The sequence below is a fragment of the Sander lucioperca genome, chromosome 24 (genome assembly GCF_008315115.2).
Source record: "Sander lucioperca isolate FBNREF2018 chromosome 24, SLUC_FBN_1.2, whole genome shotgun sequence".
Lineage (NCBI taxonomy): Eukaryota > Metazoa > Chordata > Actinopteri > Perciformes > Percidae > Sander > Sander lucioperca.
The window spans coordinates 5,987,816-6,014,103 of NC_050196.1; the positions used below are offsets into that span (position 1 = coordinate 5,987,816).

The 26,288-nt window shown below is 41.8% G+C and overlaps 1 protein-coding gene across 3 annotated transcripts; it reads left to right on the forward strand.

The window, feature by feature from the left end:
- Positions 1-275: 275 nt before the first annotated feature.
- Positions 276-26,066, forward strand: zgc:65895 (uncharacterized protein LOC393546 homolog). Of its 3 annotated transcripts, none has more exons than XM_031291794.2 (3): positions 276-3,077; positions 21,130-21,181; positions 24,222-26,066. In XM_031291794.2, exons 1-3 carry the CDS (start codon positions 1,039-1,041, stop codon positions 24,483-24,485), a joined length of 2,355 nt encoding a protein of 784 aa, XP_031147654.1. In that variant the 5' UTR covers positions 276-1,038; the 3' UTR covers positions 24,486-26,066. The 3 variants fall into 3 exon arrangements, with proteins under 3 accessions (XP_031147654.1, XP_031147656.1, XP_031147655.1); XM_031291796.2 differs by lacking the exon at positions 276-3,077 and adding an exon at positions 16,230-16,460; XM_031291795.2 differs by lacking the exon at positions 276-3,077 and adding an exon at positions 20,413-20,735.
- The last annotated feature ends 222 nt before the right edge of the window (positions 26,067-26,288 follow it).

Sequence of the window (26,288 nt, forward strand, 5' to 3'; positions counted from 1 at the left end):
CACTTTTTTTGTTTGCCATAAAGGTTAATGTAGCCTACAAAATGAATTCAACCAGAAAAACGTTAATATTTGCCTTGTGAAATTTACCCGCTACAGGTAGGCCTACAGTATTTGTCATGTAACTTAAAGGTTTATTACTACATTGAAATTATTTAATGTATTTAGGCATACCTTGTTATAGAGTGTCCAATATTGTTGTTACAAACAAATGTCTCTATCAATGAGCTTGAACGTAGCACAAGTCTGACGAAACAGGCAGTGACGCGCATGCGCAGCTGCAGTGTTTGCATTCCTCCTCCCTCCTTTGAGACTGACAGCCCGTTAGCTGCTGCTGCTCACCGGCAATGATACAGCAAACACGGACACTGAAAGACACACCGAGATGGACTTAGCGAGCACTTTTTACCACTACAAAGACGGATATTATTTAGACATCGTTGTCTATTAAGTTTATTTTTCGCCAGGATCATTTTTGTTTCGGGGAAAAAGGAGACTCGACGTGCAAGAGAGGAATTGACGCGACGACTGAATTCCTGCGACATACACCGGCCAGCTAGAAGCTTTCACGTTCACTTTGAAGACCACCTGAGTAAACCTAAACTATTCTGGGCTAGACTTATTTTTGTGTGTTTAATTGTGACACTAAATATCTTCAAAATAATCGTAATAAGTAGTGAAGAGACAAGTTGTGGAAGAGCGTGTCTAATTGCGACTGGCGACCCAACACAGCTTGAAGCTAACCGACGGTTAGCTGAATTTCACATTCTTTGTTTTATTTATTTACTTAGCCAATTGAATACAGTGTTGATGTCTTTCTGATGTTGGATTAATACTTGTGTTAAGAAGAGTAACACCGCTTATGAGCTAGCGTTTCGACAACGTAACGACAGCCCGGATCGTTTAGCTTGATTTTTAAAGGACATAAATCACCTGACTTATGGCTCGTTAGTATCGCGGTACTGCAGCTGACCCAGCTAGAAGGTAGCGCCAGAAGCCAGAAGCCACTTCTTGATCTTTTGCAACTCATTGAAGGTAAAGATGCACCACCAGGACTTTACTGGGGACCCGTCTGGGACCGGGAATAGGAAAACGGCTCACCACTACAGGAGGGGTAGCAGCGGCGCGCCTGCCTCCTCCTCCGCCGGTGGCAGTGGAGTCAACACGGCTGACGACAATCCCACCCAGGCTGGATCCAGTTCTCCCGGACTCCACCACCAGCCGCTGTCCCAAGTGTCTGGCGCTCAGGTGAAGAAGAAGAGCGGCTTCCAGATAACAAGTGTCACATCAGCTCAGATCAACGTGAGCGGCAACAACAGTTTAGCAGATGACACCGAGAGCTATGATGATATGGATGAGTCACACACAGAAGACCTCTCCTCCTCCGATATGCTGGATGTTTCCGTGTCCAGGGCCACAGATACAGGTGTGCCGGAGAGAAGCTCTTCAGATGAGACCCTCAACAGTTTCCATGGGGTCGATACACCTGGAATTGTATCACCCAACGAGCCTCTTCACCATCATTCCATCCCTCAGGGGTCTCAGCAGCACACCTCTATGGTAAATGGGACCATGCAGTCTCATTATTACCCTCAGCAACACAGCCAGCCCCACCATCATCACTCTGATAGTTTGGGAGGAGTTGAACCCTCATTGTCAGCTCTTCCCATTGCTCCCGTGGGTAGCTCCAGCCCAGCTATGGCTTCCAAAGCCGGGCCTAGCCAGAGGCCACCGGTGTTGGAGGCTGCAGGTGGAACAACCCAACCACTAGCCCCTATTGTTGGTGGGACAGCCACTGATCCACATCTACAAGGCAGTGGGAACGTTCCTAATGTGTCAGCTAACACTGCTGCTGCAGTTCCTTCTACTTCTGGGCCTGCAGGTTTTGACAACACTAGTGTGAGTGGACAAGTAGCTTCTGTTGGAGGAGGAACAGGACTCTCTGCTGCTGCCCCCAACGCTCAAACCCAGCACACCCAAACTCAGACAGCTATTGGCTCTCGTTTTAGGGTGGTCAAACTAGACACTAACTCTGAGCCATTCCGCAAAGGAAGATGGACATGTACAGAGTATTATGAAAAGGAGGTTCCTCATCCAACGACATCTGAGGCACCAAAAGGCGTGGAGGTGGCTGTAGAGACTGAGGCTGGTAACGCTGGGATTAGTCAGCAGGGCATACCTGCTGTACAGCCACCTCACACGCTTCAGCCGCCGAGTCAAGATTTCACTAGTCCACAAGCCATGCAGAGCCCACCACAGGGACTGGCACAAACCACTCCTCTGACCTATGTTTCACCCCAGGAGATTGTTGGTGGGACCCACATGCAGCACCCAGTGGCTCCTGTCAGTGTCCCTTCTACAGCGACATCACAGGCTCACCCTGTAATACCCCAGCAGCTGCCCTATACTGTGGATCCCCACCAGGCTCAACCCCAAGGAGGCTACCAGTTCCATGGAGGGGTCATAGCCCCGGGAAGTGTCCGGCAGCCAGACTTTATCCAGCCTACTGCTCCCTTCCAGACCCAGGTCCAGCCTCCGCTGCCGCATGTTACAACAGGACTCTCCATAACGCCGGTTTCAGGGGTCATGGCACCGCCACCGATCAGCATTCCTCAGCAGCTACCCCATCAAGGTTCGGTAGCCCCAGCTGCCCAGGCAACCTTTGCCGGACAGCCACAGACCCTGCCAACTCAACCTCAACCACAGCCACAAGTCCAGTCCCTCTCCACTGCTACAGTCCCAGTAGCGCCCACCCATGGGACCCCCTACATGCCTTTGAGTGCACTGCAAGCTGACCTCCAGCCTCTCCTCACCCCGGGTGCCACCTTCACCCAGGTCCCTGGAGGAGGGAGCTCCATAAGAACATCCCAGCTGGAGGATGCCCAGAAGCTCCTGCTCCAGCACCAAGGCCTGCTGGGTCTGCCCAGGCTAGGGGCCGCAGCAGGTGGGGATGGGGCTGCACAGGCCGGTGGCGCTGCCGGAACCCTGGCCCACATGGGGATGTCAGCTGAGGCCAGCGCCTTCATGGTCGCTGCTGCTGCAGGCCTCAGGACTCAGCATGCTGAAGGAGAGGAGGACAGGTAAGGATGGAAGGCCTGTGCTGCCAAAGCTGTTCATTCTGATGTAAACTCTGTTTTGCAGGTGAAGATTTTGTAGGTGAACCGTGTAGTTCAGGCTGCTTTTCATCGTAACATTTCCTCACAAATACTTTCTATTGCAGTAATATTCAAAGGCAAAATGTGCAGTGAATCTTCTCTGTTTTTTTTTTGTTTTTTTTTTCCTGAGTTTCATTCAGATCTAGAAGTCCAGTGTCCCATTTGCTTGATCCCCTGTCCCCCTGACGTAGCTCTGTGTTCCTTCAAAAAACAGTAGTTGAAAAACAGCTCGCTGGACATGTTATCGTAAAAATATCAGTGGCTGGAGTAGAGGCAGTGGAGTTGCTGAGTCACCGAGGGAGCTGGTGACTCAGCAGATGTTCTACCCTGGTCGACCCCCCGCCATCACACATCTACCTCCATTACTCTTTGTGTCAGTAAGGCTGCATTTTCTCCGTTGTACTGCCTCACACTGTCCTTCCTTTCTTGTTTAGTTTTTGCGTCTCCTTTTCCCCCCTTCCTTCCCGCTAGGTTAAGTCTTTTATTAGACACTGGATCTGTTGATTTGCACCAACCTGAGGGAACTGTGCAGTGGTTTATTTATGTGTACAATTACTCAATCCTATGTTCTATGTTTTGCTGCTCAAAAGTGGTTATTGCAGTTCCAGGTAGTTTCTAAATGGAGTCGATGCCCTAGAAAAAAAATCTCCCGTGCCCCATTCAGAGACTGTGCTGTAGATACTATAGAGGGCCCGATCAGGAGTTGTGTTGCATAAATCTCAAACTCTCGCTGCAGAGAAATTGAGCACTGTTGTGGCAACACTCTAGTGTTACCACTATACTGCCCTGTGTTCCGTTTTAACAGTTTTCATGTTGTATGAGTACAACAATTATGGCTGCAGGGTATGGAGGTTGTTTGACTGAGTACTGTCAGTCTCACCCAAGCACCCATAACTGAAATACAAAACATATTCCTGAATATAATGGCTTTTATTTAGCAGTTGGCAACAAATTAGCAAACTCTCTGTCTGAAAAAGGTCTCCCAAATGTTGCACATATACAGTACATGCTATATACATCAGACTTGAAATGGAGAAAAATAAAAGACTTCTGAGTAGTTCCATGATTAAAACAACAGTTGCTGAGCGAACCGGTCAACATACTTCTAATTCAATTATCAGCACAGCAGGTCATTGGTGAGCTGGAGCTAACTGTTATGTATTTTCAGCTGTCCAGACTGTGTCTGAACTCGAGGGGAGTGCAGCAATTGCTGGTTCAACGTTGTCGTAGTCACATTCAGCGGCAGACAGAGCAGGGCTGTATTCTGTGTGAAGGCTTTTGTCGGCAATTCATGGCACCCCATCGTGACCGCGTGTGTCTTTTGTATGGTCTCTGTAAAGTGTGTCTGCCCGTTTTCTTGTCATGAATCGGTCACTGTCCTGCAGACAGTGTAGTGCGTGTGTGTGTGTGTGTGTGTGTGTGTCTGCTTTGTTCATGGTCATGTCATTCTGCGATCTGTCTCTGTCTCTTGATTTCCCTTTGTCACCCTCTCTTTCTTTCTCTCGGTCTCCTTTCCTTTTGCAGTTTTGTATCATTTTAGCTGCTCTCCTCTACCCTTTCCTTCTAGAAAACTAGTCCAGGGTTTTCCCTACCTTTTTTTATAAAGCTTAGGCGCAGTGTTGTTTTTGGCACCACATAAGCCAAATCAATGTGAGCATTACAACAAAGTAAATGACTTTTCTCAGATCTAATTATTGTAGTTGGTCCCCAGTGGACTTCTTTAGCAAGTTTTGTCTTTAAGCTTTTCGAGTGTTATCATCCACTCTAGCTTTTCCAACGTTTTAGACACAGATAAGGTTATAATCATGGTCCAAAATGATGTAAAATTGCATATTCTTTCATTGAAAAGCAAACTTGTCTTGCGGGAGGACCCCTAAAACCGTAGTCTTCCACAAACCTAAGGGAAACACTGTAGTCCGTTCTTCCCTTTCCACTCTTAAAATATCCCTCTCCTTTCCCTGCATACGTGCAGTGTTTCCGTGTGTGCCATAGATGACCAAAACCATGAGGCATTTCCACCCGTATTTACTAATGAGAGTGGGCAACGGTGTGTATGAAAAGGTAAACAGTCCATCAACTCAAACAGAACATCAACTCGATCAGTGGTGACCGCACATAAGAAGGCCACCGCAGATGCATTATTGTTGTTTTTTTCTTCCATTTAAACAACCAGAGGCGTACATGAATACATCAGACGGACAAATTAACACCATCTTTGAATGCTTTTGTCATTGACAGATCGTTTTGTTTACAGTACAATATTTGGGTTAATCCTGCAACAAACGGTTCTTTTTACGATTGCTAATTTTGTCTAAAAAATGTCGAAAAAAAAATTGAAAGATGTGGACTACATTTTCCCAGAGTGCAAGGTGACGTCATCAAATTGTTTGTCTGACCGACAGTCCTGAGAGATTAGACAAAATGACAGCAGATAGTTTTTGTGATTTTTTTTTTATTTTATTTTTTATTTTTTGCTTGAAAAACGACTTGATTGATTATGAAAATAGTTGCTCTAATTTGGGTCAACTCTAAATGACAGACTTGCAACTCTGACAGGAAGACAGTGACTTTAACATGTTTGTGACATATCACTCTTTTTTTCTGTTTTTACTTAACAACAACTAGTTGTCCAGGATGATTGTTGTACACAGAGCACAAAACAGCTGCATTCATTCTCAATTTCAGTTGTGATAACTTGTTATCAGAGTCCAGTCTAACTCTTTAAAGGCACATTGCAGTTGCCATGACTTTGACAACTCCAGATCTAGCACAGCTGTGTGGTTGACTTGTGTCCTGGTTGACTTGTGTCCTGTTGTAAAACAGGGATGTGAGGGTGTGTCTGTGTATTGCTAGGCTTTACTGTCCTTCTATATCCGTCTCTGAGGTTGATGTCAGTGAGAGTGCCGTAGGGACAGCCATATTACCAAATGAAAGGGCTCATCAGGTCCTCTTTCCTCCCCGGGTGGAATTTCAGCCTGCAGGTCGGTGCCAGTATAATTTGACTTTTGGATAGCTGCCAGCAGGGCTTCACAGTAGAAGGAAAGCACTCGTGACTTTCATACACACACTTCTAGTATTTTATACACCTGTTGCCTGTGTGATGTCCACACACCTTTTTTTTCTCATTCCACCAACAACTACAGAGAAATATGACTTTTCATACAGGTTTCAGAGAATGCATTTATTTGTTGCTTGCCACAGTTTGTAGCCTTGTAAACCGCAATAAGCAATGCATGCACTGTATAAAATAGTCCCCTTTTAAACTGAGTTATAATAGCTGTAGAGATGTTTCAACACTCAAGCAAAAAGTGTGACTCTACAAGTTGTTTTTTGATGCAGAAATAGTGTAATAATATCACAAAGTTCTGCTTATGTGAGCACAGTCTACATCCTTCTTCTAGTACAGCATGCTTTGCCAATGAGCCTTACCAAAATAATCTGTATATTTAGTTTATTGAAAACTCTGGTTCAAGGCATTTTTTTTGTAATAATTACCATGCCAAAGGTGTGTAAAACTTGTGAACCATGTGCTTGTTTGTTCAAAACTACCATACTGTGGTATTTTCTATTTCCCAGTCAGCTAAATGTCAAAAGATATATATGAAGTGGCATAGTACATTTTGTGAGTTTTATTAGGGTAATGTATGGTAGACTGATCCTTTGGAGCCATAAAAGTTAGAGGTGCAATCTTTATTGTTCTTTTCTCATTAAAAGTTGCCCACAGCAGTTTGATGTTAGCAGCATTCTTTTAGAGTTTGAGTCCCAGTGATTTACTACTGTTTTGATGATATATGCATGTGTGCAGCAGCAGTTGAGGGGCACCGAGGAGTCACGGGTTTACAGCCTGAATACAAAGTGAAGTGATAATATCATCCATCAGTCACGATCGCCTCTAAAACAGTCAACAGGTGTGCCAAAAGGGGGATGTAAGAGATTGAAGAATCTGTTGCACAAGGTTGTCAAAAAGAGCCTTGTTTCTAATAGACATGGAATACTTTAAAAAATAAATAAATAAATAATAAAAAAAAGTGACAACAAGCTGTGTAATGTTCTGGAGATGCAGGCTTACTTTCTGATTTTCTGATCTGTTTTTAAAAGCGTTATTCATCTCATGACTTCCCAGCATCAATAGATGATCAGGCACAGATTTAGGGCTGCAACTAACGATTATTTTCCTAGTCGATTAATCTGTCGATTATTTTCTCGATTAATCGATTAGTTGTTTGATCTATAAAAATGTCAAAACATGGTGAAAAATGTGGATCAGTGTTTCCCAAAGCCTAAGATGACGTCCTCAAATGTCTTGTTTTGTCCAAAACTCAAAGATATTCAGTTTACTGTCACAGAGGAGAGAAGAAACTAGAAGATATTCACATTAACAAGCTGGAATTAGAGAAATCTTTTTTTTTTTTAATAAAAAAATGACTCAAACGATTAGTCGATTTATCAAAATAGTTGGCGATTAATTTAATAGTTGACAACTAATCGATTAATCGATTCATCGTTGCACCTCTACACAGATTAAAGCTTTTTTTTCTTCTTGCTGGTAAGATGTTGGTTAGAGCACGTACTAAAAGTAAGAAGAATAATATGTTAGGCATGGATTTTAGCCACAAAGATTCAAAGATTTGGCTTCTTCAAGCCCTGTGTGTTTTAATGTCAGTACGTGACTGAAAGCTGTTCTGTTTTTATGTGGCGCTTCAGTCTCTGATGGTCTTTCATGTGTTTTAGTGATAATATGCTGCCTGTCAAGCGCTGCAGTTATACTGGCTTTGACTCACGATTTGTGTTTTGTTAATATCGACACGCCTGGTTTTAACTGGCTCGCCATCCAGAAACTGAGGTAGAGGGATTCCCCGACGGCAAAGACCAAATATGGATCAATGCTTGGACCTACAGTCAAAAACTGTTGATGTTATGATGTATGATTTTAAGAAAATCCTAGCTTCTATAAGTGCCATGGTAGAGGATCCCCGGGGTTTCCAGGAGAAGCTGTAGACAATTTTTACTTAGCGTTAAGATTGTAAATGTAACACCAATACACTATTCTGACTCTCTCTTTATAGTACAAACATACAACTGAGCAGTGAGTCATGCCTGACAACAAACATATTTGTGAACCACTGCTCTTGTGAACACACCCCAACATAAGAATGTTAGGTGTCCCGCTGCTTTGTTTAAACACGCTTAAATGACTAATAAACGTAACAAAGACAAGAATAAACTGAGACACATCAGCTTATTAAAATTTTAAAATCAAACTTTTAGACCTTGTAATCACAATATACAAATCATAGAATGTTCAGAGATATTTTGTTGGTTTATGTGCAAGTCTTTAATATGTTTCAAATATCTGCATTTAAAAGTAATTTCATGTGATGTGGTCCTTATTTAGCAATTTAATATTTTTGTCAATTCTCAAATTTCTTTATCCAGGTACCTACAAAGCCCATATTTTTTTTTAAATGGGAATGAAATCATTTATAAAGACAGTTGGGGTCGTTTTAAGGGACTTTAAGTGGTTGCACATATGGAGTTGAACGTACCAGACAAAGACAAAAAAAACAAACAATGGTATTGATTGGCTGGTCAAATGTGAACATTCACTAGCCATTTGGCTGGTAGATGAACACGTTAATTTTGAACCCTGGTCATGTGCTTATATGGAAACAACTCTGCCTCTAATGTACTGTCTTTGAGCAACCTGACAGCTTGCATTTGGCACATCATGCGTGCAGTATATGATAGTCCAGTTTCAAGGTTTTGCCAGCCTGTGCGTGTACACCATTTGCAGCCTGTTTTATTGCATTCTTATTCCCGTTTGGTGGCTCTTTAAACTGAAAGTCGGACAGCAGCTTTGTGAAACAATAAGTCCTGAGGTGCTTCTTATTTCTTGGGCGGGATCTCCTGGATTAAGGGTCAATAAATCAAACCAGAAGGTAGTTACTAAGTCAGTTGTTAATGAGATGTGACATCTAATCATGCTTCAAGAGAGACATTAGCTTTACTGTCATTAGTCTCTCTCCCTCTCACGCTCTTTCTCTCACCTTGTTGTACTGCTGTTACCCCACAAGGTGGCAGTCTTGGTTCATAAAACCGTTGTTTATATAACCCTAACATGCTTTGGGAATCACTGACCTAAAATGTGCCTTACAGCTAAGTGGAAAGGTCTTTCCTGCACACAATGTATGAATTACAGAAATGAGTGGTTGATCTTCTCTGGGCTTCATATATATATATATGCGTTTAATATCTGATAAGTGTGGTTACTGGCTGCAGAAGGCCCCAGCAGTACAGTGATTGATAGCATATATCCTTTGGCAGGGTTTGTAACACAGTAGGTGTGCTTATTTTAGGGGTGGATTGATTACCATGGGCAGCATTACATCAGCCACTCTGAATGAATCTGTGAATGAGACTATTTGGAAAAAGCTTATTCTGGAAGCCCTTCTATATGTCCTATTGCAAAAGTGTATACAGCGGAATTTATCAGTGTCCCGTTTTGAATACACACAAAATGTACAGGTATTATGTGGATCAATTTGATCTATGGCTCTCCCATTATATTACAGTCAACTTGTACTTGCACTATGAGTGATTTTTATACCGAGTAACACATTTTGAGTTTGTTGTTGCATCACATGCACGTTTTTGTTCAGACATCATAATATTTGAGTCCCCCTTGAGATGACATTGTGTGTACGTTTCAGGCTCTGCGGTCGTTTCTGAAGGTGCATCTCGGATGTGTGCGAAGACCTTAATGCAGCTAGATCAGAACATCACCCGGCTCTGACCGGTTCATTTTTTAGTTCGCAGTGGTGGGGGCATAGGTGGGTTTAGGAGACTGGGGTGCAGAGCCAAGTAGAGACTGGTGTCACGTTTGCTCGCCTTGTGCCTTCATGCAGAGCTGCAGATTCTTGAGTAGAGAATGTAAAATGTGTCCATGCATGCATGTCTGTCTGCATTTCTCAGCAGGAGCGTGTTTATGAGTTCGGGATGATTTATGGTGTGTGTGCATGTGTGTGAACTGGCAGGTGTCTACAGGAGAGAGGTTTTTAAAAACATTTTTTTTCCCCTTCAGGTATTTTCTCACAGAGGGAGATGTGTGATATTTCATGTCCTATAATTGAACATGTGGTGGCAAAACACCTGGGTGTTTCCAGCTGAGCTTACTGCAAGAGGAGAATACTAGATACTCCTGAGCAACTTGTAACCTGCCATTGAATTAAAGTTGCGCTCAATGTAATTTCACATAATTAACTTAATGCTTAGGATAATGCTCATCCAATGCTTATACATAATGCTTAGACAAGCCATGCGTGTTGTTTAGGAGTTCAAAAATGACAAAAAAAAAATGGAAAAAATCTTAAGTAGACTTAAAAGTATCTGGTGTATCCCGCTTCGTCCTGGGAGACTAGATGGATATTAATCTAATGTGATGCTTTGTTGAATGTCTTTTTTGTCAGAGATCAAGTTCAGTAAAGAGCCCATTAAACAGACAGGCAATGTGTCCTGCTCAAGGGCACTTTATAGGGGGCGCCCTGGTAGCTCTCCTGGTTGAGCGTGCGCCCCATGTACAGTCATGTGAACAAATTAGGACACCCATGCTAAAGTTTGAAAAATCTTTAGGAAATTGATCTTAATGCCTTAATTAATAATAATGTATCGTAAATAAATAAATAAATAAATGTTCTTCCTTAAAATACAGGGGGCATAAGTAACATAGGGGCGTAAGTACACCCCTATGTTAAATAGTTAATAATTTTTAAAGGCCAGTTATTTCATGGATCCAGGATACTATGCATCCTGATAAAGTTCCCTTGGCCTTTGGAATTAAAATAGCCCCACATCATCACATACCCTTCACCATACCTAGAGATTGACATGGGGTACTTTCCATAAAATCATCTCTCAATGCAAATCAAACCAGCTATTAGGCTAACTGAACTAAAACCATGCCAATCTCTAGGTATGGTGAAGGGTATGTGATGATGTGGGGCTATTTTAATTCCAAAGACCAAGGGAACTTTATCAGGATGCATAGTATCCTGGATCTATGAAATAACTGGCCTTTAAAAATAAAAATCTGCCTGCCTCTATGGGAATTTAACATAGGGGTGTACTTACTTATCCCCCCTTTATTTTAAGGAAGAACATTTATTTATTTATGATTTATTTATTTATGATTATTATTCATTCACAAAGAAAACTGGTGTCCTTAAAGATTGGATTTTTCCTCATTTTTTTTCAATTAAGGCATTAAGATCAATTTGCAAAAGATGATTTTTTTTATTCCTCTTTTTAGTCAACTTTAGCATGGGTGTCCTAATTTTTTCACATGACTGTACATGGGCTCGGTCCTTGCCGCAGCGTTGGGTTCGATTTTGACCTGCAGCCCTTTGCTGCGTGTCAAGGAAAAACATAAATCTCCCCCCTGAAAGTGACACTTCATGGTAAAAAGAAACAATAATATTCTGCGTAAAGCCAGTTTGGATTGTTTTGTGTCAGAGCCTCAACCCTTCCTACTGTGAAAACACATTCCGATCACTGCATGAAGCCTGTACGCTGCAGAGAGCCTGGAACAAAGTTTCTCAACTGCTGCTGAGAAGATCCTCACTGTGAACGCACATGACAGTAACTCTGTTTACATTGACATCGAGCCCTTAAACCTCACAGCAGTAACACTGTGCAGATCCTTGTGACTGGGGGTGGGCAGCACAACTTCCGTGACGTTTTTAATGTTGTCAGTGTATCGTGAGGTTGTGTAATATTTACAAATGGATTAGAGTGAGGGTAGGGGGCTGTTGAATCCCAATTTTACGTGTGAAATTTGTCACCGTGCCCGGATTATCCGTAAGGGCACTGGGGCCAGTGCCCAGGGGCACCAACCATTCACAACCATCACATGATGACACAAGCTTTAACAATATTTTCCGTAAATAGTTATATTAGTCACTCCAATAATATATTATTATCCAGTTTGATAGTCAGTTATAACGGAAAAAGAACATAAAAAAACTACTTAACGTAGATTTTCTTTAGGGCTTTATCATGTGGTATCGGATCAGTGCATAAACTCCAGTACTTCCCGATACCAGCGTTTTAGGCAGTATCGGAGGCAATACCGATATTGGTATCGGAACATCTCTAGTGCTTGTGGGAGCATACATGCCAGAGATTAAATGAAAAGCTACTGATTCATTGGGCATCAGTAGACTTAATCGTCAATTATTTCGATATTTATTGTTCTCTAATACAGCGGCTAAAGGTTAGGATATGCTGCTTTTTAGTTTTATTTAATAGCAAACTGAATATCTTTTGGACTGTACCAAACAAGCAATTTGTCGGCTTCACCTTAGACTTTGGGAAATCTTTCATGCATGAAAGCATCTTTTTGACATTTTTATATATCACACATTCCTTCCTAAAAGACAAAAACTCCCTCCCTCATTTTTACCTCCATTAAAAATGTGTTTCAACTTCATAGTGGGTGAGGAATGTGTGACAGTGTCCAAAATTAAAACCCCATCCATCCATCCATCCATCAGAAGAACAAGGCATGTCTGCAGTGTCACTAAAGCAGTAGAGATGTTGGCGCTCAGTCTCCTTTCTTTCTTCCCTGTCTCTCTCTCCAGTCTCTTCCGTAGCCCATATGGCACAGAGGTCTGTTATGTAAGGCATTGCGTGCATTGCAGAGACCGATTCACTTACGCTCTACAGAGCTGCTGCCCTGAAGCTCTGTGATGCCATGAGAGCTGGTCTAGTTTTAGGGTGTTCCTGCTCTTTGTTTGTGCAAAGATCAAAGGAGATTATCCCCAGTTGCGAATAGAAGTTTTTTTATTGCTATCTTCGCACGCTTTCCCTATTCATGAATTATACCTTGAAAACAGAAACATAATTGCATGCAGCAGGTACTAATTTGATCATGTAATTGTCCCTTTTCTTTTCATCAAATCTTGTTCTTCTGTTGTTTTTTGATTTCTAAATTTGGAAGATATAAACACACTTTATTTGCGTGTGTGTGTGTGTGTGTATGTATGTATGTATATATGTATGTATGTATATATGTATATATATATATATATATATATATATATATATATATACATATACATATACATATACATATACATATACATATACATATACATGTACACGTACACGTACGCGCGTGCAGTGGGGTTGATCTTGCTGCCGGCCTTGGTTCTCCTCTGTGTAAAAAGCCTCCGAAACCGGATCCTGCCAGTTTGCAAACATAGCCTCACACATAAACAGGACACACATGCCAGCTGATGTCTCCTCACTGCTTAAGGACAAGTGACGCGGAAGGAGGTGGGCGAATCACAGAGCGGCATACAAACCGATGAAAAAAAAGAGGGAACATGCAAGGAGTGAAGCAGGGAAACATTAATTTGAGGATGGATATAAAAAGTGAACCCAATATTACTGGTGGTTTTTGTGAGTTACTTTTATGTTGTGTTGTGTTCCAAGTCACTTCCCTAATTGCTTTATAATGTCCTCGGTTATAACTTACAGTCGTGGCAGAGTTGGATCATTTTCAAGACCACACACTGCAGCTAGAGTGATGGCCCAGCTCTGCTTTTACTCAAACGGCACAATAAAGTAAGGCGGAAGCGTTACTTCCACTCAGCTGGAGGCTTTTGTGAGAGAGAATGTGGATAAAGGAATGATTGTGGTAGAATGGGGAGACGCCTTCAAGTGTATACAGCAAATACACAAGAAGGCATTCAGGTTTCTGTTGGCACTATTGATTTTACACTTTTCTGGAACACTGGAGCTTAAATATATCTTCTCCTCTGCCTTCTTTTACTCTCAGCTCTTCTTAAAAAAAAAAATCTATATTATGATGATATAGTCATATACTCTCTTAAGATATTTCTGAATTTACATGTAAGCCTTCTCAGTTTAGCTGTCTGAGTTTTGTTTTTTTATGGCTCCTCATATCTCAAAGATTGAAAAATATGGCCGCTGTGTAATCTACAGAAACGCCCAAAAAAGTACAAAATTGAGCGTTTCTTAAAGTTAAGAGCCTAAAACTACAAGGATTTTGATTTAAAGATAGGTGTCACTTTTCTCACATATATATAGTTCACTCCTTGTTTTGCAATGACAATTTATAGTTTAACCATGCGGGCAACGCATTCACCATCTGTTTTTTTTTTTTTTTTTATTCCTCCACATCGTCTGCTGCTACGCTGTGGCTACACATCTGCCCTTATGTAAGCTCCACAGGGTGTGACGAAGAAGAAGGCGAAGGACACCACCACACTTTTATTTTCTATTCAGATCTCCTTAAAATCATGTAGCTGGTAACCGTTTTGTGGTTAATATGGCTGTGGTTGTCTTGACTAGAAAGCATTTTGTGATGGGTGAAGATGCTGTTTTGATGAGCTTTGCCTGTTAATTGTTTTATTCACAGTTAGGCAAGCTCAAGACCTCATTACCTGACTAATCAAATCTAATAGCTTGGTGTAACATCAACATGGTAGCCTCGCCAATAAGGACGCATTGAAGTGACTTAAACAAAGTATTATTACCTGATCACTACTTTTCCTTATAGCCTGTGTAGTATAAGTATACATTAAGCTTTAACATAGTGGTTAGGTAATATATGGGTCAGCCTTTTGCACATGCTCACATACACAAGCTTTAGATGGACGTGGATACATAATGAATGAAAGCATCCCGTCTGTGATGAACGTCTCTCACCATTGGCTGAGCTGAGTCTGTTGCACCATCAGCGATTGGCTGAATGTCAACTGTCTCCACATCGACGAACGCTCCCCTCAGCCTTTTGTTCCAAGTGGGGCATGCGTACACTGACCCCAAACCTGCAAGTGCACAATGTACAGATATACAGTATGAGAAGAGCTTTGTCTTCAAATTACAAATAAACTTTAGAAAAACAAATTGCCACTAATCAATAATGGTAGTTTTGAATCTCCCGTTCCTTTTAAAAAAAAAAAAAAAAAAAAAAAAACTCTCAAGGCTCTTGTTTTCTAGCCCTCGAATTTTGGATTTAGTGACACACGCAGTGGAGGGAAGAAAAGAATATGTGACCTTCACCTAATGAGGTTAACAATTTCATGCAGGCACTGAGCCTCAATCCCACCAACAAACTCACTCTTCGCGCCCCTCGGCGCCATTTTGTGGTCCACACAACTGCGCACCATCTTCAATTAGGGTTGCATCTTCCCTTTGTTCTCTACAGTTCCTCTACTCAACGCTTTTTTAACGGCTGAGATACAGTGTTGATGCTTTTAGTTTTTGTGCCCTACATCAGCTCTTTGCCTGATCTACCATCTAGATAGCCATCTTGTTGTGATCGTGCCTGTGTGGGAGCCTTTTTTTTTTTTTTTTACTGCTAACACAGAGCTACACGTGAGCCTTGCTCCAGTGGAGACCCATACTGTGAGTGTGTATCCAGTGTGCATTCACTGATGTGGAGTGACAAGACAGCTAAAGGCATGGTTGGTACACAATACACATTCTCCTTGAGATACCTTAAGGAGGGGCACGAGTGTGAGGAAATGTGAGGGATGCAGGAGGTGGATGTTTGTGGTTATCTTCAGGGAATTTAAGGGAAAATGAACTCACTCTTCACTAGAAACTGATACAAGGAGGCTTAGAGTATAGGGTACCACTCCCACGTCCATCACAGAGAGGATGCTGCAGGAAACGAACAAGAAAGGAGTTTGAGGTTGCAAACCGAAGGGAGTGGCTTGTAGGAGGCTGTTAGTGTGCTAGCAGGGTGTGTGGTCAAAAGTAGCTCATCCCATTGGACGGATCACCCTAATCTCTACTGGCTGTTATATATAACAGAAGGGGAGGTGACATGACTTCTTATGCAGTGACATCACACCCCACCCACTAATTTTCCCTTATCATGCACCCAATCGGCTGAGAGTCTATATGTGATTGGGGCTTAGTAAGAGGGCAATCAGGAGGACTCGTACTCCTGTTGTACACACACTCACATCCCCATCCTCCATTGTTGGCCATGCTCTCCTATGTGAATCTCCCACAGCTAAGCTAAGCAGGGGGTTAGGGCCAAAGGGCGCAGGTCAGGAGATTGGAGGAGGTGCGGCGGCAGTGGTGGTGGTGGTGTTTTTTTTGGGGTGTTTTCGGTGGGCCGTGTGGCAGAGGCCCTCTGTTTGGTCGGAGAGCGTGTTTGAGCCTGAGAGCTTCAATGAGAGAGAAGGGGCTGGCTGGGGCAGGAGGAGCACAGGGCAGGGATGCCATGGCGTTAAAGCTGCTCTTCTGGGAGCTGGAGAAGCATCTGAAGAGGTAACGATGGCTGTAGTGTTACATTGTGTGGGGGGGGGGGGTCGGCGGTGGTGTAGCGGGGGGGTCAGGTCCACTGCAGCAGCCTAGGGATTAAACAAAGGGCTTTGTGTTGATGTATCTGTCTGAATGTTGTTGTGGCGTTCAGTTCAGTGATTTTTTTCTATCCATTGTTGAAGGAGAAAAATGCCAGTAGGGGCTGCAGTTATCAAAGCGTTCATCCAGGAAACTTAACACCTGCAGTTTTCAAATCTAACTTGGCACTTGAGTGTGGTGCCTCTAACTGCAGCAAGGAATCGAGGCACATCACCTCAGCGTGTGCATACACCTGCTCCACAGCCCCGAAGGGCCATACATATGTTTGAGGACACAATGTTCTTGCTTCTGCACACGCATGTTACATCTAACTGTGTGCAAGTGTGAAAGCAAGGCTGGCTAATGTACATGTGGTCCTGGACAGATCCAGCATTAAGACTTTATCTTGTCTGCTTTCAGTTTATTTTTTTCCCTGCAATCTCAAATGCCACAGATAAGCATTGTGTTTCAGATCCTCAATTGATCCAGTCAGCCCATATTTGCTTCTCTTTGCTCAGTTTTCACACCACTAATAGACTCCTGTCTCCCATACCCAATCAACAAATATGAAATCAGCTTGTCCAACATTCAAATTTACAACCTACAAAAACACATTTTTCCTATAGTTTTTTTTTTTTTTTTTGCACCCAACAACCAGTTTCTCTAGAGAGTTTAATATTCGTCTCCAACATAGTTTTTTTTTTTTTTTTTTTTGCATAAGCACATATTAATAGGGTCTCTAAAACAGTGCATGCATGTGACCCTGATCCTTTTGGAAGAAGGAAAAAGGAGAAGTCACTACAAACATTATTTTCCAGTTTTCTAAAAAAAATCACTCGATCCCATCAGAGTTCCCTTGACTGTTGAACCCTTAAAATAGAAAGATATGAGCAGGCTGAGGGGTTTGTCATCTCTTAAGACGAGTTTCTGATCCCCAAACTCCCATGTTGACACACTTCTACTTACTCAAATGAATGTTCCAGCCAGAGATTTAACACAACTAACGTAAGCACCTTAGGTGTTTAACGTGGAGTCAAAGATCTTATACCACTGGTGCTTAAAGCTTGATCGAAGCTGTTACATGGGTCCAGTCCAAGTCGATGAAAGGTGTGAATAAGGAGCAGTTAGAGATCAGCTAGCTCATACTGATTGAATTAAAATGTGTCCGTGTGGTCAGGAGTGTGAAAAGAAAACCACACCCTGACCGTTTTTTAGTTTCAGTCTTGTTTTTGTTGTCTCTGTGTGCTGCTTGAGTAATTTAGACCCATGATTCAATCAAAAAAGAATTGATTGAATCTGCCTTTTGTGTAATTCAAGTGGCATGTGCGTCATTAATGTTTAACCCTTGTGTTGTCTTCGGGTCAAAATTATTTTTTTCTTCAAAATGTCTACCTTACTACCTTATTTGAATGATTCCATACATCACGCTTCGCAAGTACAACAAAAGATAGGATACTTTCATTGACTTTTGGGTGTTTTATAAAAAAAATTAGCATTTAAAAAAAAAAAAAAAAAAAAAAAATGTTTCAAAACCAGACTGAACATTGACATTTACCCTTCTTTAATTATCCTTCCTTTAGTATGAGTCTAAATAATTCAGAATTTCTGCTTTTTTAACTCAAGAATTAGGTATAATTTCCTATAAATGAGGTGTACTGACCATGAATTCCAAAAATGAGTGTAAAACTGGTAATAAGTTGGTGTTAGTAGTGTTTATAAATGGTAGTGAAAAGAAGCGTTAAACGTATAAAAAAGAGCCCAAAACATTGGAAAAAAAGAGACGAAAACGTCAGAAAAAGTGTTGATCTTCAGGATGACTTGGTCGAATGGAAGACAACACAAGGGATAATACAACGGGTGCAGCGACTATCAAAGGTCCTGCAATTCTTTTATATTAGAGCTACAACTAATGACCACCAATAATATTCCTGATTATTCAATTACTCTTTTGAAAAATGTCCATCACAAGTTCCCAGAGTCTTCAGATCACTTGTTATGCCCTCCCAACAGTCCAAAACTCAAAGATTTTCAGTTTAATATTCTAGAAGAATAAGAAATCCACCAAATATTCACGTTTGAGACGCTGGAACAAATAATTTTTTTTTGCTTTCGATTATGTTCCTTCTAGTGCTGAAAAGATTAGCCGTTAATGAATTAGTTGACGGACAGAAAATCAGTCTTCAAGTTTCGATAATCAATTAACCGTTTCAGTGATTTCTCAGATTTCTCCCACATTTGTTATTATATATTGCTGTTTTGTAAACTTCATATTTTTGGGGGTTTTATACCGTTTGTCTTGTGATGGGCTTTTTTTAAATTACTGCCTGACATTTTATAGACTGAACACTTAATCGTACAACTAAACAGATGAATCGATAAATAAAATAACCGTTAGTTGCAATAGTTCCCTCTTCTTACTTTTATTGTTTTACAAGATCCCATTTCATGTTATTAAACTATACTGCTGTTATCATTTGTTTATACCAAAACTTTAACTGTGGTTGCCTTAGAATCTGAGGATGCATTAATAGAAAATGATATTAGTTAACAATAGATACTTTTTTTTTGCTCAAGTAGACTAACTAGGGCTGCAACTGACTGTTTTTATCGTTATCGATTAATCCTTTTTTTTTTAATCGATCATTCATGCATAAAATGTCAGAAAATTGTAAAAAAAAAAAAAAAAAAAAATGGACATCACATTTTCCCAGAGTCCAAGGTGATGGTGTCTTATTTTGTCTGACCCACAGTCCCACACCCCAAAAATACATTTACAATGACATAAAAAGAGAAAAGGCAACGTATCCTCACATTTGAGTGGCTGAAACCAACCCAGTATAGTTTGACAAGTCATTTACTATCAAATGGTTGGCCAGTCATTTTCTGTCGATTGAATCAGGGATTCAGCTCTATCACACATCACAGACATGCAAAATAAAAACTTGGGACAACTCCTAAATAATTTATCATAGAGCCTAATACAGAACAGAGGAGTGGTTCTGTTTTATTGTTCAGAACAGGCTGTTCCCATTTTACACATTCAAACTGTCTGATTCAAAGGACATAGGAGGAGCACTCCACTCCGCAGACTTTCAGTGTGTAAATGCTTATTTACTCTCACAGATGGACTTTACTGAGGCCACAGGGTCAGCTCGTGGGCAATTGATTATGTTTACTTATCGTGTGTGTGTGTGTGTGTGTGTGTGTGTGTGTGTGTTCTTGTTTAACTATATTCGTGTGGTCCAAAAACCGGGAGCCCAGTATACTTGTGGGGGCCAAAATGCTGGAGCCCACAAGTTTAAAGGGCTGTTTGAGGGTTGAGACTTGGTTTTAGGATTAGGGATAGAATTAGGTTATGGTTAGGGTAAGGGTTAAGGTTAGGCATTTAGTTGTGATGGTTAAGGTTAGGGTAAGGGGCTAGGGAATGCATTATGTCAATGACAGGTCCCCACAAAGATAGTGCCACGCACTATGTGTGTGTGTGTGTGTGTGCGCGCGCGCGCGCGCCGATAGGTGGAGACATTGTTTCAGTCAAAGTTTTCCCATCACCTGCAGTCCACATTTAAGCCAATTTAAGCATGAAACAGACAACACATTAATATCGCAGTTTGAGACGAGACAAACAGCTAAATGTCCGCTGATAAATTGCTGTGTTTGTCCCGTTTAAGTCGAGGCAGTCCCCTCTTTCATTTCGTGGTTGGATGCGGTGTTTTATAGAGGACGGTGCAGCAGGTAGAGATATGTTGCATAAATCATTACCATGAGCGACCTTTCCTCCAATCCGGGGCTCCGCGGCACCATTTTCTCGCACGCATTATGTTAATGAGCTCACTTTTCCGCCAATCACGCGGCTGCTGGCGCTGTTTTCCCTGCATGCATTATCCAGAGAGAGGGGAGCCGCGGTGCGCGGAGCTGCAGTCTTTTGTGTGCTCTGTCCCGGCTGCGAGCTCCACGGTCGCCCGGAGAGCAGACCCGACATCCTGCCCTCAATAATGCGCTATATTTTCTACTTTTATACCACTGGATTTCCAGTTTGCACAGCCGAAGAATCGCCTTCGGGGGTTTTAATGGCCAGGATAGCATGAATTCCCAATGTTATACGGTGGCGATGGATCTTGGCGTTTGTCATCTGAGGAATTTCTCCATATCGTTTCTGTCCTCTGTGCTCGGAAAGGAGAGTGCATCAGTCGCGCTTGACAATAGGTAACGTTAACGCACTAATCTCACTATCTTATTTGCGATGTGGGGTAGATTAAAAACGGAAGCTCCGTGCCTGAAATGTTGGCTCATTGATTCTCCGCCATCAAAGTCAAAGCCTGCCTTCTCGACCTCCGTTTGCTTTATTGCAGACACTAAATTGAGCTTTCCCCTGAATTAGCCTATAACATGTTTGTTTTGCTAATGACAGCTTCATAATGTGATACCTCGGGCTTTTTTTTAATTTGTGTTTTAATTGTCAGCATAGTCCCGCAAATACCAGTCTACGGTCTATGCTATAACCCCTCCGATGGAGACATTTTCAAATCCAACCTGCAGCATTCAGCTAATGCAACGCTGGTATATCTAATCAACATCTTTTTTTCGTTCCGCTTTTCAGCTCTTCCGGTGCAAGTGTGGTGGCCATTGACAACAAGATTGAACAAGCAATGGTAAGCATCTAAAAAACCCACTCCTGTTACACGCACAGTGTTTGTAAATAGGCCCATGTTATGTAACGTTAAGCCAAGCTTAAGGACCCTCACAACTGTTTGCTTTTATTTTGTCATGTTTTGATTGCCTGTTAAATAATATTGGTAAGATGTTATGTTTTTATATAGAGGTTAAAGTAGGAATGAATGAATGAATGAATGAGAGAAGCATGGTAGACGCGCATTTTAGTAGACATTAAAGCTGCAAAAGCGTAAAAACACACAATTTCCCGCATATATGCACCTGCTGGTTTGTTAATTAGAGGCAACAGGAGTTTCCTGCACTGTCAGGATTTTAGACCGATGACCTCCGGCTTGCTGGCAACTTGATGTTGGCCAGGCTAAGGTTCACACGCTATCCCCTCTCGCTCTCTTTCTCATGCATAAACATCTAGTCCCTCGCCCTCTCCCCCCTCTCTCTGTCCCGTGTTGCTAGGCAAGCAGCAGCCTCCCTACCGCCCGCGGCTCAGTATAAATAACTCTGCCGGTGATTGGCTCCTCCCACCCCGGTGCAGGAACATTTTGTTCCCTCGCTGCGTGCCGGGGGTAGGGAGGAGGAGGAGGAGCGGGACCAGAGGAGGGATGCTCAGATTATTAAACGCAGATCCTCCTTCAGCAGCCTGGCACAGCACGCAGCTCGAGCATCGTCATGGGAATGCACTATACAGCTGTTTCTCTTTTGAAAAATGCCACCTTCTTCTGAGGAATTCATGTAGGCCTTGTTTTCCTCCTGTCGGTCCTGCAAAATTTGCCTTTTAACTGTGTGTGTGTGTGTGTGTGTGTGTGTGTGTGTGTGTGTGCGCGCGCGCGTAGATTAAATAAAAACATGGACGAGCCAAAACACATTTAAAAAATAGAAGTCAAGAAGTATGTGTGAATCGTGGAGTTTGTGACGGGGCTGCAACTAGTTTTACTATCGATATAATGTGGTGACTTTTTCTCTATTAATTGATTCTCATTTAATATACAAAATGTCCAAAAAATGCCAATTACAAGTCTTTAAAGACTACAGTGACGTTATGAAATTGCTTGTTTTGTCCAAGCAGTCCAAAACCTGGTGATATACCTAATAGAAATAATCACATTTGAGAAACGGGAACCGCATTGTGTTTAATATGAATAATCCATTATCAAAACAGTTGCCATTCATTTTTTGTTGATTGACATGTTGGTCAATTAAGTGACTTATGATTAATTGATAAGAATTTGATTTAGCCTTTTAAAATGTAAAAAAAAAAAAAAAAAGTGAATACATGTCCATCCCAATTCCCCAGAGCCTGAAGTGACACCCTCAAATTACTTGTCTGACCAGCAGTCCAAAACCCCAAAATATAAAATTTACAAATGAGAGAAAAGCAGTAAATCATCACTTAGGAGATGCTGGCACCAGCAAACATTTGCAATTTGGCTTGAAAAATGTTCAGTTCAGATCTTCATTGACGATCCCTGGCCCTACAGTTCCATGTCCAAGTGTCCTTGGGCAAGACGCTGAACCCTGAGTTGCTCCCGATGCTGCGCCATTGGAGTGTTAATGTGTGTGAATGTTTATCTGATGAGCAGGTGGCACCTTGTACGGTAGAGTGCGGATCGGGCCGCATTTTTCTGTCCGAGCCCGGCCCGCGTCCGACAGAGCAGTAACCGAACCCGGCCTGAGTCCGACAGGCGCTAAGATATTTATATCCGAGCCCGACACAGTTTAAATCTCGATTTTTTTTCTTTTTTTTTTTTCTTTCTCATAATAATGACACATATGTTTGTTTGCGTGGAAAGCACGCTTTTATTAAGCAACTGTAGGAAGGCATTCAGAAATGTTAACAGATGAGCGCATCAGCGCACACGGGGCAACAAGCGCATGTTAACACAGGTGCGCACCTACATAATAAGCTTTTTTAAAATTTAAAATGTTCAATGCCTTATCGCGCTGATGTGACCAAGCCCAGCCCGACCCGAACCCGAACATCATTTCTAAATACAGCATCTGTCCGAACCCAGCCCGGCCAATCTGGTACCGTCGGGTATCCATCCTCTATTGTACGGCATCAGTGTATGAATGTGTGTGGTGAATGGTTCCTGGACTATGTAAAAGTACTTTGAGTAGTCGTTAATACTAGAAAAGTGCCATTTAAATACAGTCCAGTCCATTTGCAGATAAATGCCTAACTAATCATTTCATTGAATAATAGTCTTAGTTCCAATGTGGTTTGACTTGACCCTTGTGTTGTCTTCCCATCCACCATCAACTTTTGGTGCTTTTTCCGTCGTTTTTTTTTTTTTTTTTAATTCATGGCCAATAAACCTAATTTTTATGACATTATACAAAAACTATTTAACTTCTCGCTTTTTTTTCAGCGCTTTTTGTCGTTTCTTTTGTCGTTTTTGTCACGTTTTTTTCACGTTTTTTTTGTAGTTTTTTTCCCCGACAGTTTTCACGTGTTTTTCAACGTTTTTGTTGTTTTTTTGTCGTTTCTTCCATGATTTTGTCACTTTTTTTCAACGGCTTTTAGTCGAAATTTTTCACGTGTTTTTCAACGTTTTTGTCACTTTTTCTGAATTATGAATTATTTTGACTAATAGTGAAGATCAGAGGATGTGGATGGATAATTAAAGTAAATAAATAAAGTTTAGTCTGATATTGTCTTGAAACCATTTACATTTTTTTTTTTAAATGCCATAAAATTGAATAAAACAACCAAAAGTCTATGAAAGTAATCATTCATGTTACCTGAAGAACTTTGTATGGCATACATGTTATTTTTAGGCAATTTGGTTGAAAGAAACCCAAGTTCCTGATATTAAAAATTTTGAAAACAGGTCAAATTTGACCTGAGGAAAACACAAGGTTTAAAAATGTAAGTATATAGCATTTTTGTATATGTTTTGTTGTGTAACAAGGAGTTAATAGCCTCAAACAGAAATGTGATTTGAATAAGGTGTTATCTAAGAGGGAAAACAAGATTAATTACATAGCTAACCAAATCTCTCTTCCTCCCTCTGTCCTCAGGACCTGGTGAAGAGCCACCTCATGTACGCCGTGCGCGAGGAGGTGGAGGTGCTGAAGGAGCAGATTAAAGAGCTGATCGAGCGTAACACTCAGCTGGAGCAGGAGAACAACCTGCTCAAGAACCTGGCCAGCCCCGAGCAAATGGCTCAGTTTCAGGCACAGACAGAAACTGGCGGCTCCCCGAATGGCACCGCCCAGCCTCCGGTCCCGGCCGGAACCACGCAAGTCCTCCCTTCCACACAGAGCTCCGGCACATCTGCGTAACACAGAAACGGCACACTGGAGAAGCCCCCCCCCCCCAGAGGATGAGAAATAGGGGGAATGGAAGGAAGAAGAAAAGGAGGAGAAAGAAGTTTTGCCATACTGTGAACTGACTCTAACATCAAGACCGACTATGCCACCGTCTCGAGGAGGGCACACGTCAGCTGAACCGGAGGACAATTTTTGTTGTCGTTGCACATTTAATTGAACTGAAAGACTTTGAAATTGCACCGGTGTGTGTGTGTGTGTGTGTGTGTGTGTGTGTGTGTCTCTGCTTTTATTACCTGCCTCAGACCATCGTCGTCTTCAATATAGTGTTGATGAGCGGAAGGACAGAGCTGACAGGAACTGACAGTCGACCCTTACAGCCGCTGCCATTGTTCAGAGCCGCCAGCGGAGGAAGGAGCGGGGTCCCGGCCAATCAGTGGGAGTATGCTGCACGCTCTTGTCAGTGCTGTCGAATCCCTTGCTGTGTGACCTGTGGAAAGTGTGCCATCATCTTCGGCCCCCCCCCACCTCAACCCAGCACTGTCCATCCGCACACACTTTTTTTTTTTTTTTTTTTTTACTGCTGCGTTCCATGCACTTTCGGACGATATTAACAGCGGACGAACTATAAAGATGTGTACGACCCATCTGGAATGAGAGTCAAACAGCCCAGCTTACATTTTTCTTTATCTGAAGACGATGATAATGTCTTCTTGATGTTTGAGGGTTGAGAGGGGGTTATAAAGGATTACGAAATATACATTAGCTGTGCCTCATTGTTTTCGCTTCGAGAACTCTGTTCTCTTCAAGGTTCCCATTACCATCCCCACCTTCAACGCACTCTCCCCGGTCTCGGATGGAGCATTCAACATTTATGCAGGGAGTCAAGGTTTTTGTACGAGAAGTTTGTTTGTTTCAATGTTTCCGCTCTTGTTGATGTAATTAACGTCCTAGTGATGCGTAAAAAAGTAATTGATGGAAAGGCAAATAAGTAGGACATGACTGTTTCTCAGTAGTGAACTTTGTACAGATAAAGAATTTCCAATTCAAGTGCCTGGTTTCTAACCATAGATACATATATAAAAGCTTTTTTAGTTGTTTTATTCAATATGTGTATATAAATGTGTGTGTATGTATATATATATATATATATATATATATATCTATGGTTTTGCCAGGTTTTAAACTACCTGTGATGTCATTACTCAGGTTGGGAACACGAGGATAATTTACCTCGACACTAAGATGCTGTCTCTCCTGCAGTGACATACGGCATTGTACTGTATGCGAACTCTCTTCTGCCGTTGCTTATCTCAAATACTCAAATTATCTGGACTGTTCCACCGCTTGGGGACGTGTGATATTGTTTGTTTGTTTTCATGAATGACAATGGTTTCTTTTTGTACAGCCAAGTGTTTTTGAGTTGCTCGTTGTGCAACTGGAGCGCTGAACACAATAATGACACACTTGGCAAAGAAAAGGAAAAGGCCTAGCAGAAGTATGTCGATGTTTTGTGCATGTTCCTCAGCCCATCACAAATGTGACGTTACAATTGCACTAGACAGTTGCACCTCAAATAAAAACAAAAATGTAAAACCTGGACTGTTATGTTTTTTTTTATTTTCTTCAACAATGTCGTGGTTTTAAGTACAAGTCTGACCGATCTTATCCAACAGGTTTCATAGATGACGGTCGGTGCATTCTTCAGAAATATGTATACACGTTTAATTTTGGTCATAAATGTATGCCTTTTCTCCCTCTAGAAACCATAACACTCTGGATTTAAGTCATTAAATTAAGGCAAAAATGTAGGTCGGC